General features: G+C 52.2%; 1 protein-coding gene across 4 annotated transcripts in view; it reads right to left on the bottom strand.

Annotated features, from left to right (window-relative positions):
• Asb2 (ankyrin repeat and SOCS box containing 2) overlaps positions 1 to 15542 on the bottom strand; it is a 34676-nt gene that overhangs the window by 1448 nt on the left and 17686 nt on the right. For all 4 annotated transcript variants that reach the window (XM_052185177.1, XM_052185178.1, XM_052185179.1 and 1 more), the window contains 6 exons: positions 15277 to 15443; positions 13924 to 14079; positions 12193 to 12438; positions 9053 to 9224; positions 3279 to 3840; positions 1403 to 1556 (listed from right to left, as the gene is read on the bottom strand). In XM_052185177.1, coding sequence (XP_052041137.1) covers positions 1403 to 1556; positions 3279 to 3840; positions 9053 to 9224; positions 12193 to 12438; positions 13924 to 14079; positions 15277 to 15443 — 1457 coding nt within the window. The remainder of the gene's footprint in view (positions 1 to 1402; positions 1557 to 3278; positions 3841 to 9052; positions 9225 to 12192; positions 12439 to 13923; positions 14080 to 15276; positions 15444 to 15542) is intronic.

The following is a 15542-nucleotide window of genomic DNA, read 5'->3' as shown; positions in this document are numbered from 1 at the left end:
AGGCCCTTTACTGGGGAGAGGGAATTAAAGACCGCTGGTCTGTAGCACAGGACACAGAGAGCCTGGGGACTGGCTAGCCTGCTTTCTCCCCAGAATAATAATGTCATCTTCAGAGCACCTAGTACAGGGAGCTGGTGATTTTAAAGCAGTGGCTTCTCAGCCTGTGAGCCATTTGATTCATAATAGTAGCAAAACCAAAGCTACGAAGTAACAATGAAAACAATGTTATGGTTTGGGGGTCACCACAACATAAGGGACTGTATTAAAGGGTCACGCCATTAGGAAGGTTGAGAACCTGTGCTTTAAAGAAATTAAGGTAGGCTTCAGAATGGTGTATTGTCTGTTCACCAGTACTTTCTGCAGTTCTCTGTCCTTGGGGTGGAGTCTAGTTGTGAGACATGACCCCTTTCTAAGGAAAGTAGGAGCAAGGACAGAACTGGTGGGACCCATATCTGGGCATGGACCGCTCCACCCTCTAGTGGCCAGGGACCATGGTAGCAGCAACCGATGACTGATCTGTTAGTGAAGGGTATTGATGTGCCTGAGTGGGTGGTAGATAGATGACCACTGCCCCCTGCTGCTGCCCACTGACTTTGTCAAAGGCATCAGCTGAGAATTGCTTACCCAGCTCTGTGCCAGGGGAAGATCTTGTAGTAGTTAGGGCTCAAGGGAACAGCTGGGATCAGAAAGAATTGGGAACATTGGAGTCAAGGTTCTATGTTGGCATGGTAATAACTCGCGGCAGGCCAGTCTTTGTGTTACGTGCCTGTTGAGCCAGAGCTAACCCTCTAAGTGCTGGAAGGGTTGGGGTGACGAGCCTGCCTTCTTTCTCTGTTCAGGGATGACAGGCCATCCTCACAGCCACCCCGAGTGTCCCTACAAATGTTGCACAGGTCTTGGGCTGCTCCAGGTGACCTGCTAAATCTGGTGGGGATGCAGACTCCAGGTCCGCACGGCACTGTGGAGTCAGGAGCTGTCCTCTGGGTGAGATATGGGTGCTTCATGAACACTCTTTAGCTGCAAATACCCTAGACCACCATCCACTCCTCCTCCTGCCGTTCCTCCTCTCAAGTGTCCCCATATGTCAGCAACCCCAAAATGTGGGCAGTGGATCCATAATTCCTTCAGGGAACCAGGATTATGTCAAACAGACTGAAGTAGGGACTAACATGTTGTCAGACCTGGGTGATACCTAGCCTGTGACCACCTGGCTATGTGACATTGGCCCAGATGACATGATCTCTCTGAGGCCTCATGGCTACCATCCCAGGAAGGATGATCGCGTTGCGAGAATACTTCACAGCAGGGCTGGGCAGAGCCTGTGCTAGTATGGGTCACACTGTCTGAGGTCTGGGTCTCCGTGGGGCAGAAGATACACTGGTAGCAGCAGCCACAGCCCTACCTGCCTTCTCCTTGATGACAGCCCAGTCCTCAAAGCTGTCGATGTGCTCCTTCAGCCGGGAGCACAGCTGGACGTTGCCGACGTAGTCCAGAAGGACGTCGATGATGGGTCCCGCCCAGCGGCTCACTTCTGGGGCCGACAGGAACTCACAGAACTGGAATAGAAGCACACCACTCTTTCAGGCGAGGTCAGAGAGGTGTGTGACAGGTGGCTAAGACCGGAAAGGTTCCCTTCTACAAACCCCTCCCCTCTGGGCACTGCCATCTACTACCTGACATGCAAGACGGGCAAGCTGGGCCAGCCCCATCACTTCTCCGAGCCTTGATTTCCTTGTCTATAAATTGGGCCTATGGCATTAACTCCAAGGAGAATTTTAGGAACATAAACTGTTTTGTACGCAGTAGACAAGCAGTGCATGCTGGTTGCTAGCCTCAAAAATGACCTTTACCAGCAAAGTGTTTTTAGTTTCTAGCTTCATTTTCATTTTAAATGCTGCCTCGTGTGTGTGTGTGTGTGTGTGTGTGTGTGTGTGTGTGTGTGTGGTTTTGTTTTTAGTTTTTTGTTTTATGTTTTTTTTTTTTTTTTTGAGACAGGGTTTCTCTGTATAGCACTGGCTGTCCTGGAACTCACTCTGTAGACCAGGCTGGCCTTGAACTCAGAATTCCACCTGCCTCTGCTTCCCAAGTGCTGGGGTTAAAGGTGTGTGCCACCACTGCCCCGCAACTGTTTTTAAACTAAGGATGAACGATGGCATCGTTAGGTGTTTTGTGATCCAAACCCTGGTCCTTTCATATATATGTGTATATATATGTGTGTGTGTGTGTATATATGTATATATGTATATATATATGTATGTATATATATGTATATATGTGTGTGTGGATGTATATGTATGTGATGTATATGTATATGTACATATATATACATATATATACATATATGTATTATATGTAAGTACACTGTAGCTGTCTCAAACACACCAGAAGAGGACATCAGATCTCATTACAGATGGTTGTGAGCCACCATGAAGTTGCTGGGATTTGAACTCAGATCTTCCTGAAGAGCAGTCAGTGTTCTTAACTGCTGAGCCATCTCTCCAGCCCCCTTTCTTATATTCTATTTTATTTAAAAGTTATTTTGTTTTTCAAACATCTGTATACATATTGTGTGGCTATATGCATGTGAATATGGGTGCCTCCACAGGCCAAGGGCAGGGGATTACGTTAGAGCTGGAGTCACAGGTAGTTATGAGTCAACCCTGGTATTGCTGGTATTGCTGAGAACCCAGAAACAGTTCTCTGTGAGAGAATACATGTTCTTCACTGGTGAGCTATCTCTTCAGGCTCTCTCTTGCTTTTTTTTTTTTTTTTTTTTTTTTTTTGAAACAGGGTCTCACTAAGTTGTTAAGGATGTCCTTTAACTTACTCCGTGGCCTGGGCTGACTTCAAACTTGCAACCCTTTTGCCTCCGTCTCTCCGGTACTAGGGTTACAACAGGCCTACATCACATGCCTGGTTGTCCTGTGTCCTAGGAGCCTCCCCGGCCTGCTCTGCTGTCCCCCACCCCCCACATACTTCCTGTCCACTGAAGATCCTGTTGCAGGCGACTGGCCCTGAAGTTTTGCAGAGTTCTTTCGTCTCCAGCCAATCTCTTACCCCACCGTGGGTTCCTTTAGGACCCCCAAATCAAAGTGAGGACTGCGTGGTTGGCATGAGCCATGGAGTCGGCCGCTGATGAAGGTGCTAGCCATGGGTTCATTCTCTACCAGGCAATATGCCCTCCTAGGCCATAACCACTCTCTCAACTTGCTTCTGATGTATGGTTGTCGTCCAACCTTCCCTTCCATGAAACCCTACTGCACCCTCCCTCCATGCACCTGCACCACGCTGGGTGCCTTGTCATCCACGGGCGCGTCGTGGAAGCGGCCAGGTCGCGGGGCAGGCGGGTGCGGCCCGTTGCCGTACAGGCAGGAGAAGCAGGGCTCGCCATCGCAGCCGAGGTCCATGAGGAACTTGAGTAAGGACAGGCACTTCATGGCAAACATGATGGTGGCCGGGAAGGCGGTGGGGTGAGTGGCGATGTAGGCGTCGATGTTGGCGCCGTGGTCCAACAGTAGCTGCATGGTGCGCAGGCAGCCGTGGCGGATGGCCACCAGCAAGGGGCTGATGACGTCGCGGTTGGGGTCGGCACCCGCCAGCAGCAACAGCTCGGTGGCATACACGTTGTTGTTGACCACAGCGAAGTAGAGCGCAGAGCTGCGGCGGTCCTCGTAGAGGCGCGCGCGCTCGGGAGCCAGAGGCGCGTTCACGTCGAAGCGCGCGGCCAGCAGCGCCTCCAGCACCGAGTCGTGGTTGCGCTCCGCCGCCAAGTGCAGCGGGCTGATGCCGCTACGGCGCACGCGCGTGCGGCTGGTCACAGGCAACAGCATCTGCACTATTCTGTAAGAGGACGAGCAGGCGCAGGTCAGGAGACGGGGCGCACGGGCAGGACGCGGCCAGCAGAGGGCGCCCAGGGGCCTGTCGTACTTAGGAAAAGGGTTGGAACTGTCTGGTGAGTTCTGAAAAACCTCAGCCAGATGGACTGTAGCTTCAAGCATCTTGCACGGGCTCACCCTAACGTAAATAAAGGATGCTTAGAGATAGAGAGATGGCTCGGAGGTCAATAACTCCGGGTGATCTTCCAGAGGACTCAGATTCCCAGCACCTACAGGGAGGCTCGCAACCGCCAGATTTTATAACTCAGGTTCCAGAGAATCTGAAGCCCTCTTCTAGCAACCCCCAAGCACACCCGTGGTGCATGGACATACATTCAGACAAAATACCGACTCACTAATGCTAAAGACTTCAGCTCTCAGTAATCTGGAGAAAGTAATCTGAAAGAAAGGAAGCTCTTTCTTTCAGACACTCAGTGAAGGCTCACGCTACACTCTGCAGGAGGGAGTAGATAGAGCTGGATACTGAAATCTAGTGCCAAACCTTGACCTATTAGGGAAGAAAACACTGGGGATTTGGTTTTGTTGTTACAGGAGTCCATAAAGCAAGTCTTGTTGCTCCCACTCTGCAGATGAGAACAACTGAGACTCGGAAAGGTTAAGGAACTTGCTGGGAGGGGCACTCTGGGGCTGAATTGTCTTTCCTCCCTCTCTGCTCTGGCATCTGGTAGGACCTCTAGGCATGGCGAGGGGAGGAAGAGAAACTGTCTCAAACACTCTTACCCTGACCACTGTGCCTATTCCGTTCCTTCTTTCCTCTCCTACAAGACACGGGGTTCCCCCTCCCCCCACCCCCACCCCCACCCCCACCGCCCCTCTGCCCAGTTTTGGCGTGGAGAGCTCAGGCAGCCACTGCTGAAGCTGGACTCCCACAGCCCTGGCTCCTGACTGTGGGACTGGGCGTTGATCTCAGCATTTCACCTATTAACCTTCCTAGTTCTCCGAGTGACTCTTTGGGGCTGTATTCGCCTTACAGGTGAGGAAGCCCAGGAAAGGTGCGTGACTCCCCGAGGATGTACAGCCTGGAATTGGGAACACCGAGATTCGAGCTCAGATTGCCCGATCCCTTTGCCATACTCTTAACTACTCTCCTACTTTCGGTGTGGCAATCAGGGTGACAGCTGATGGGTCATGGGGTTTTGCAATTTTCACAGTGTGTCAACTTGCCTGGCCCGTTTTGCCCTCGCTGCAGTCCCATGGTGTACCCAGAGCACACTGTGTCTGTCTTTTTAACAGACATGGCTTGGAAAAACAGTGACAAATCAGAGGTCGTAGAATAGCCTCAGGGGTTTGACCCCAGGACCCCGCATCTCAGCTCTTGACCCCAGGATTCCTGTCTTGGCTCTTGTCCCCTGGATCCCTGCTGCCTTCCAGAACAAGCGCTCGGCTCAAACTGTTGATTTCAGTCCCTAATCCATCCAAGCCCCGCTGACAGGTGACCTCACAGCCTCCTGTGGAGCTCTAAGGAGGAGGCCATATCAAGGAGGGAGGAGAGGGAAGCAGGTGCCACCCATGCCCAGTTCCCATGTCTCTTGATTCCTGGCACTCTTCTTGCCTCTGACTGGAATCGGGGTGCCCGCGGCCTCCTGCTGGAGTCTCTGGGGACAGCATTATTGCATTCAGGCGATGCTGAGTTTGGCTAAGATCTGCCTCTGAAACCTCAAAAGGAAATTCACACACCCAGGGGAGCTAATTGCCTCCTAATTTCTATTTGTGCAGGCTCCAGGGGCTTGACCTCCTCTTCGGAGGTGCTGGTCAAAGGCAGGGCTGGGGCCCCTGGACCACCGCCATGAGCAACAAATGCAGAGTAACGTCCGTGACGCTCTGAAGCAGGAGAAAGAACAGGGACAGGGGTGGGCTGGGCGGCTGGCCCGTGGGCTGGGATCTCTGCAGGCCCCAGCTGCTCTCCAGTGATTCCTTGGCCAGGCCATGGAAAGGGGCAGAAATGTGGGAATTTTGACAGGCTCTGCCCCAAATCCCAGAAGCGTAAAGGCAGCGACTTAGTGAGCCTTTGGACCGTTGCTTACTTCTTCTCTAGGATTTAGCCATCAAGGGTCAGTGTGCTGTGCTGGCCATCTCTGACAGACAGAGACAGTGCTGCCATTTTATAGAGGGTGAAACAGAGACCCAGGGGCAGAATGGCGAAGCAGCTGGCTCTGCATAAAGCAGGCAACAAGCCAGGGCAGAGTGGAGACACTGGGTTCCCGGGGCCAGGCCTTTTCAAGGTCTCACATCTCCTTTTACTCAATTCTTTTTTCTCTTATCTGTTTTGAGACATGAACTCTTGCAGTCCTGGGTGGCCTCAGACTCATATAGAGGCGTGGATGACCTTGAATTTCTGGTCTTCCTGTCTCTACCTCCCGAGAGCTGCCATTACAGGTGTATGCCACTGTGCCTGGCTTAGGTCCCTCACTTCTAGCCATGGAGAGTGTCCAAGCGAACAACCCACTATGCAGATGACTTTTTCCTAGCAGACCATTTTGTGGGTCAGGAAGTAAGCAGGGGACTTCGAGAAATAGGTTAGCAGGAGCTGACTTCCCCAAAAGCCAAATAGACCCAGCCTGGGATGGTAACTGGGAGGTCCCGTGCGGTATCTAGGAAGACATCGCAGACTGTTTGGCAGCTTCTGACTTGGGACATCACTCTAGATTTCCTCAGGTTTGAGAACCTGCTCTCCTGGCCGGTGAGCTGGGATCCCAGTGAAGATTCTAGTTACGCAAGCATACAGTAGTGCCATGCCGCCTGACTGGGGTGCTCATGCCTTGACTTAACCCAGCCCAGGAGTAGTGACTAGGCAGGTGTACAAGCTAGCTGTCATTAGTATGGAGACATGGGGGATCCTGGGGACAGCACCGGCAACGAGGAAAGATCAAATCTGGGCCATCTCAAGCATGCCACTAACCTCCCTGAACAACACGCACAACAGATACTAGTGACAATGACAATGAATTTGTCACTGAGCACTGACTGTATGCCAGGCGACCTTTAAAGTGCTCTTCACAGTCTCACAGTCACCCCTTTAATTCAAAAGTGACCCCACAAACTGAGCCTTTTATTCCTCATGTATTCTTCATACATCCCAGCAAGGGGGGTTTTGCACCCTCATGGCAAAGCAGAACCTCACCGGCTCTTTTGCCAAGCCTGCTTGTGAGGCTAACACCTCCCACTTTCATTGGATCAGCACACAGTAGGCTGTTTGAAAGCAGTTAGAAGTCCCCGCCATCCTGAGCAGTGTCAGCAGGCCCTACCCTGCTGCACCAAGCTGGAGGAGATCTTAGACAAGAGGTCATGGTGGCCTGACCCTTGGCCAAGAGAGAGGTGCTAAGTTCCTGGAACTCACTCAGGCACTGTGTGGAAATCCTGGCATCCTGCCCCAGGCCAGCCCAGTGCCATTATCTAAGGTGGAGCCTGAATGGGGCTTCTACAGCCAAGGCCGAGAGCCCCTAACTCCAAGGGTTCTTGGCCAAATTCTTATCCAGCTCACAGGGTCTTTGAAAACCTACCTGTTCTGCTATATAACCCTGGAAATGGATGCCTGAAAATATGCCTAAGGGATGACTATGTTCCTCTTTCAGCCACGCCCCAGCATACCCCACCCAGTGCGCGGAAGAGCAGACGCATCTGGCAAGCGGCCTCAGGCTCCAGGCGCTCGGCTCCAGGCCCTGGGTAGGCAGAGTGTTTTGGCAGGTGGCGGAATGCCTATGGAATGTCACATCAAATCCCTGCTCAGCCTGTGGGAGGCCAGCGTGGGGAGGACCTCTAATGCCACATGCCCAGGGTGTGAGCAATGGGCCCAGCCAGGTGGCAGGGGCTGCTGGGAATCCAACGTTAACCCTTCCCTGGGAAGCGCTCAGGAAATGGGTTCTGTGCGCTTACAGAAAGATCCGGGGCTCTGGGGAAGTGTAGGCTTCTGGGCCCTTTGCTAATCTGTTCTCTGACTTCTGAGAGTCTGAAAAGTTAGAGCACCTCCCAGTGCAGTGCCCAGGGCACATGACATGGGTTTTCTAGTAACTGTAAATTACTGCCTCACTATACCACGGTGGTGAATGTTTCCTTTGAAGACTATTTTAAGAAATTTAAAAAGGTTTATTTAAAAAAAAAATGCTTGCCAGGGTCCGTGGCTGGGAATTACCCAACCGGTAGAAAATGTCCTAGGCGTGGGGCTGGTTCCACCGAGGCATGGGGTTCTTAGCTACCTGGTCAGTTTCTTGTTCTGTAAAAGAGGCCATCCCATAGCTCAGCAATGAGTCCACACTTTAGGAATGACCAGTGTCTGTCTGCAAGGACAAACAGCATCCCTGACCCCCCCACCAAGCACCCTCTCCCACCCACAGTGTGGGTTATAAATTCTTAGCAATTGGCTCTGGGATGAGTGGGGTGTTGGAGGTGCCAGAGAGAAGCTTACTCCATGGGGTCTACGCTCCCACCGTGGCCAATGCTATGCTACTGAGGAGGAGAGTGAACGTGTTCCTGGGAGGGGGCGCGCAGTGGATGCATGACCTCATATAGACAGCCTCCAGTGTGTTCTGCTCTGACTCTTAACAGGTCCCTTCTACAGGGACCACCATGGACCTCAGATCTGGATGATCTTTTATGACATCACGAATGCGTGTTTGTGGGAGAAGGGAGCACATACGAATGCACACACCTTCCCTCCCACAGATTGCTTCCAGAGAGGCTGAACTTCTGCTCCCTGAGCATGAAGTGCAGGGAAGTGCCTGGTGACTGGTCCGTCTCCGTTGCTATAGGCATCCTCATCAACCAGCTAGTTGCCCTGCGATTGTCTACATCCAGCTAGTTGTCTACACTCTCTCACCCCACCAAATAAAAACAAAACAAGCAAGCAAAGAAAAAGCAGTCAGGAGTTCAGACTCCTCTCTGCTCCCCAAGTGGGATTTCTGTAGCCGGATTGTTGGAAGCAAATGACCCCACCACCTACAAGTGTGTGTGACCTTGGACCAGTCACTAACGCTCTGTTTATACTAACCTCATCTGAACAACAGGGGCCATCATGACCTCCACCGTCATGACCTCCACCACAACAAGCTCTTGAGAGGACTTTATGTGTTGGCCATGGAGAGCAAGTGCCCTGCCCCACCCTGCCCTTCTGGGGCATCCCTGGAGAGCCGTGCTGTGCATGGTGAGCGCTATGAACTGACCTATAATTGCCCTTCTTGGAGGCGACATGCAGCGGGAGCAGGCCGTCCTTGTTGGCTTTGTTAGCGTCCGCGCCCTGCGAGAGAAGAAACTCTACCACGTCCTCATGTTCGTTCTTGCAGGCCTCGTAGAGGGCCGATGCGCTGTCACTGGCCTGCGTGTTGATGTCTGCGCCTGGAGAGGGAGAAATGGAGCCACAAACGATCAGGGGTTCTGCCATAATTCAGTGCCACTGTGTGGTGAGCATCTCCAAGCTAACCACTGTGTGCCATGCCTACTGTCTGAATCCACATGGATCCCTCAGACGGCAGAGCTAGGGTAAGTTCCTTATCACAAAGACAGGCCTACCCTGTTTCTCTGAATCCATATGGAGCCCTGGGCGGTCAAGTTTTTCATCACAAACCAGGACACGGGACATGAAAGGACCCAGGATAATCCACTCATAGATGTGAAGCCAAACTATGGGCCCTAGGCTGTGTGCCCTGACAGCAACACCAGCTCCTTAGGAAACCCTACTGACTGTTACTGGATTTGGGGTTGATGGTTGGCCATTGGTTGTTGGGTTGGTCTGCAGCATCATCTCATGTAGCCTAGGCTTGCCCTGAATTCCATATGTAGCCCAGGATGGCACTGAGCTTTTGAACTGCCTGCCTCTAACTCTAGAGTGTGGGATTACAGGTGTGGACCACCACACTGCTTGATTCTGTGCTGGAGACTGGACCCAAGGCTGTGTGCATGCTAGGCAACAACTCTACCAACTGAGCCACACCCCCAGTCCTGGGTTTGCTTCCTTCTCCATCAGAAACAGCAAAGAACTGGCTTCTGTTATCCTCTTAAGGAACCACGGAGGGACTGGAGAGATGGCTCAGCGGTGAAGACCACATTCACATCTTACAGGGGACACAGCTTCAGTCCCCAGTCCCCACACAGTGGCTCACATCTACCTGTACTCCAGCTCCAGGGATATTTGTGGATACTTATACTCACATATACATGACACACATGCACGTATATGCACATACACATACACATATACACACAATACATATACACATACATGCACACACATATACACATACATGCATACACATTCACATACACGCATACACACATGCATACAGACCTATATATCACACATACATATATACACACATTCACATACACACATATACACATGCATACACACCTATATGTCACACATACATATATGCACACACCCATTCACATACACATACATATACACAAACACAATACACACACATACATACTCACACATATATACATACATACACACATACACACACAGGTGCATACATGCACACACACACACATACACACACACACACACACACACACACACGCACACGCACACGCACACGCACACACACACACACACACTAAACACTAAACTAAACACTGAGCCATGCCGGTAGGAAGTAGTTGAAGCCTGGTAGCAGCTTCCGGCCTTCATCTTATCCTCTACATCTTCTGCATCTCATGGAGTGAGAGAGAGGGTGTGCACATGATTTCTCTGCAGAGGGAAGTAGGCTTCCCGCTGCAGATGCAGATGAGCTGAGGTAGTTCGGTAAAGGCTGAGATCAAAGGCTTGTGTCACCCACAGCTCCTCTGTCAGAGCCATCTTCTCCTCTCACCCTTTCCGATGACTTCATTTTCAGGAGCAGTGGACTGGCCCGGCCTTCTGAGAAGAACCCAGGCCTTAAGGACCATTAGGACCAGTGAAGGTTTTGTTTCACGACTCCCAAGCTCTGGGGCCTTAGACAACTTTTAGAAGCCTCAGTTTACCTGTTTGTTAGTCAAGAATCATAGCCCTGCCCTCTCCTGTTTACAACAAGGTGTAAATAAGGTGATAGAAACCCAGTGCCAGGCTCAGGCTGTCTGGACAGAGCTCAGGGCAGAGACTGTCCCTTCCCTCAGAGGAACAGTATAGGGACACCTTTAGCAAGCCTCTGGGCCTCCTGCTCAGGCTCCACAGGTCTACTCTTGCCAGCAAAGCCGCCTGCTCACACACGGAAAATATTTGTATAGGAACTGGCTTTAGCCCCCCCCCCCCCCGAAGGAAGCGGCCCCTGCCTCAATATGAGCAGGGGTTAGGTTGACTGCCTGGAGGGGGTTCCCCTCCCCCACTGTGCCCTTGCCCTCAGCGTGGCCTGCTGGCCTGGACTCCAGGACTCCACTGGGTTGTCAGAGTGTTCATTGCAGTCATCCCTGGCTAAGAGCCTTAGTCAGGCCCAGGGTCGATCTCCTAGGCTGAGAGGCAGACACAGGTCAAACCCAGGCTGTCACAGTGATCAGCTGCTTACCCTGTGCAGGCCTCAATCCCCTCAACTCTACAGTGGGGTTAGTACGGCACCTGGGTCACACTCTACCTATCTGTCACAGGTCCGTGCTTAGTAGGAGGCCTGACACACAGCAGGTCCTCACTGACTTGTTGCAGCACAGCCCCAGCACCTCTGCATAGCATCAGCCTCTTCGGTGTTCAAAATGGACCATTGAGAGGGAAAGGCACTCGCAGGGTAGCGTGGAAGGGGGTTGTCAAAATACACAGGTTTTATTCGTGTTTCTGAGGTCTTTGCTACTTGAACGTCACAGTGCAAGCAGTGTGGTTTTAGTTTCTCCTGGTTTTTTTTTTTTTAAATGGGAAAATAGGGCAGAGTCCTGGGTTCAAATCCCATGTGTATCAACTACCTACTGTGTGATCTTGGACAAATCACTTTCCCATCCTGGTCCTTCCTTGGTTTTTATCACCTGCAAAACAAGGATGTGATCTCCATCTGAGGTCTTTCTGGCCCAGTAGTGTGAGGTGTAGCGGTTTGGGCATCAAGAGTCCAAGAATCTAGATAGCTCTATAGCTAATTCTGTAGATAAGTCACTTCCCCTTTCCAGGCCTCAGATTCCTCTTTTGCGAAAGGAGGATGTTGAGCTGGATCTGAGGTGCTAAAACAGGAAGCACACAGCAGCACCTCGCCATAGCTCTGTGGAACCTGGCCTCAGAATCCTCAACACGGCCCTGCGGGGCCCTGCCTCAGAGGATGCCCACAAGATGATCCCCAGCGCTCAACTTTCCTTCCCAGCAGACCTCTGAGGCCCTCTGAGGTGGCAGCTTTTCTGTGTGGCCACTCACCGTGCTTGGCCAGGAATCTCAGGGCCTCCAGCTGCCCGCTCTGGGCAGCCACAAACAAGGGGGTGATGCTGTAGACGTTCTTGGCCTCCACCTTGGCCCCGCCGCTCACTAGGATCTCCATGACCTCCAGGTCATTGCGTGAGACAGACTCATGCAGCGCTGTCCAGCCCCTGTTACAGCGGTGGTTGGCGTCTGCGTTGTACCGCACCAATATCCTCACCGCCTCTGCGTTCTTGCGCTCACAGGCTGGACCCAGGAGAAGTGAGACAGTCAGTGTGGCCCTGAGGGGTTGGTGATTGACGAGTTTAATCCTTCCAACTACCCTTGAAAAACGCAAGGTCAGTCAGTCCCTACATCTGTAAACGAGGCGGGTGGAACACAGAGATGGCGAGTGACTTGACCCAGAGTCACACCAGAGACTGAGTGTCAGAACTGGGATTCAAACCCAGGAAGTCATGTCCAGAGACTCTGTCTCCTAGAATGTGCTAGAGTGTCCCTAACTCATAATCCTTTTCAGTGTTACATCAGACACTAGGTGAAGATATCTACAGCGCGAAGGCTGCTCATTTACCTTGGCTTTATCTTCTGAGTACAACCTATCCTTCTTATCCTCCTGAAACCTCCTCTTCAACTTCCTCTGTCAAAAGACCACAGTTCTCACTAAGGAGCTCTAGAGGGCATTGGAATGTGAGCCAACCAATGGCTTTTGAAGCCTCCCTGAAGAGGGGACAGCAAGCAAGGGAAGCAGCTGTCTATGGAATTCCAAGGGGTTCCTTTCTCCACCTTATGAGTGCCAATCCTCTCTCTGTAAGCCACACAGCTTAGAGGAGGCTCCGGAGAGGGTCCACAGGAGGCCACACCCAGGAGCCGGGAGTTGGCGGCTTTGGTACCTAATGGACCCAAGGCCAAACCACTGGGGCTGGTATTTGGCTCTTCCTACAGCTCTCTTTGGGACAGCTGAGGTCTCAGGCAACAGCTAAGGGCCCCACAGAAGACACTTCCATGTTGAGTTCAGGTGCCTGCTCTCCGGCCCTCCATGCCTACAGAATACTCAATGTGCTGGATGCCAAATCACAGATGTGCCTTTGGTCCTTACATATGAAGCGAGAATCCTAGCAACACTTACGGGTGTGGAGATGCATCTGAGGGCTTAAGGAAAACACCCCTCCCAGCATATAGTACTCAGTAGTTGTCGGCTATCGTGACGGGTTATCTGTCCATTGACACTGGACCTGGCTTTTGCAACCAGTGCATACCTTTGAACTAGTGCTGAACTAGCCCAGAGGCTTTTGCTTACATAAACATAGCAGAGGTAGGCATGCCTTCTCCTGCCCTCTGGCCTTTGCCCGTGCTGTTGCAGAAGCTTAGCCAGCTGGTAAATCCCTTCCTGTTGGGGTCCAGCCCAGGCATCCCTCTGTGAGCATGCCCTCCACACATTCCCACCCAGCCCCTTGCCAAACCCTGCATGCTTGCAGTCTGAGTGTGTGCCCATGCCTAATGTAAGCCATGGACACATGCCCCATCTTTTCAACCCAAGGCTTCAGTGCCCACCTCCCCCCCCAGCATGTTGACCTGTGGGAAATGTTGGGTGATCCCATGTGTAAATGCAAGATCTAATTAGTATGCACCATGCATCTTGGAGGGGTTCCCTCTGGAAAGTGGACCCCTCAGAGCTGGGCGTTCATGGGTACAATCTTCCTGGCTCATGAGAAGGCCAGCCTAGGGACTTACCTTTGTAAAGTGGAGTCTCCCTGGATTTGTTAGAGATGTCAGGCTCTGCCCCTGCTTGGAGCAGAGACAGGAGGCAATCCAGGTGTTCTCTGCATGTGGCCAGGTATAACGCTGTCTCTTCCTGTAGTGTGCGTTGGTCAATGGTCCCTGGGTAGGCTGGGGGAGACCAGGAAATCTGTGATGGAAGGTACCACTCTACCAACACTTGTGTTCTGACTTCCTCCAAGTTCTAAGGATGCATGGAACTGCTTCCTCTGAATTCTATTAAGCCCCGACTATCTTCATCTCATCCCCCATTATGGGCTTGGGTTCTTGGCAATAGAAATGTAACTAGATGCACTTCCTCTGGGAAGCCTTCCCAGGTTGAGCCCCCAGCTCTAAAGTGTCTGTTTTTCTTTTGCCCTCTTAGTCACTGTTAGAATGGCCATATCAGCCATTAAAAGTGGTGCACACCTTTAATCCCAGCACTCTGGGAGGCAGAGGCAGGCTGATTTCTGAGTTCGAGGCCAGCCAAGGCTACACAGAGAAACCCTGTCTTGGAAAAAAGAAGAAGAAGAAGAAGAAGAAGAAGAAGAAGAAGAAGAAGAAGAAGAAGAAGAAGAAGAAGAAGAAGGAGGAGGAGGAGGAGGAGGAGGAGGAGGAGGAGGAGGAGGAGGAGGAGGAGGAGGAGGAGGAGGAGGAGGAGGAGGAGGAGGAGGAGGAGAAGGAGGAGAAGGAGGAGGAGGAGGAGAAGGAGGAGAAGGAGGAGAAGGAGGAGAAGGAGGAGAAGGAGGAGAAGGAGGAGAAGGAGGAGAAGGAGGAGAAGGAGGAGAAGGAGGAGAAGGAGGAGAAGGAGGAGAAGGAGGAGAAGGAGGAGAAGCTGGTGAGTTGGGACAGTTCCATGGCCAGAGCAATACCTGCCTGTTGATATTATTAATCCTAATCTGGCCTAAGAGAAAGATGGGGTTTGGAGATGAGGCAGAACTAGCCCAGGGTCCCACAGTCGGTGGGAACAGCCTTGGCAGTGCACAGGCACAGTTGTGCCTGAGCCTCTCCACACCAAATCAGCCCCTGGAACATTCTGGAACAAACTGGCAGTGGCCGTCCCAGAACTTAGCTCTTCCCTTGTCCTTTCCTAGGAATTAGGTTTTGCTGGCTGAAAGGCATGGAGAGACAGCAGCAAGAGGGAGGCAGGAGCAGGAACAGGGAGAGGCCTGCCCACCCCACCCCTACCCCAACCCCATTCTCCACCCGCCCACCCCCACTACAACACAGTGATTTGTTTAACTGTGTTTGTGGAGACCATTACATGGCCTGCTCTCTTCACCAAAAGAGAGCCCTGTGCCCTGCTGCCCCCTCAGAGACGGCCCTCACCTTGCTGCAGGACTTTCAGGCAGCCCAGCTGGCCATAGTAGGCAGCCTCGTGCAGCGGAAGCCAGCCCTCCTTGTTGGGCTCTGCAAGATTCTTCCCATCCTGGATCATGACCCTCAAGGCTTCTTCATCCCCTTCCTTGATGGCCTTCAGGACGGGGTCCATAGCCCTGCGAGAGCAAGCGGTAGGCAGAGGCAGGGCCAGGTGGCCTGGGTCCTGAGGGCAAGCAGGACCTGCTGGAGGGCAGGGGACACTGTCTGCTCTGGGG

Source organism: Apodemus sylvaticus, chromosome 6 (genome assembly GCF_947179515.1).
Source record: "Apodemus sylvaticus chromosome 6, mApoSyl1.1, whole genome shotgun sequence".
In the NCBI taxonomy this organism is placed as follows: domain Eukaryota; kingdom Metazoa; phylum Chordata; class Mammalia; order Rodentia; family Muridae; genus Apodemus; species Apodemus sylvaticus.
Note: the sequence above shows the minus strand (reverse complement) of the source record. Positions and strands in the feature narration are given on the sequence as shown.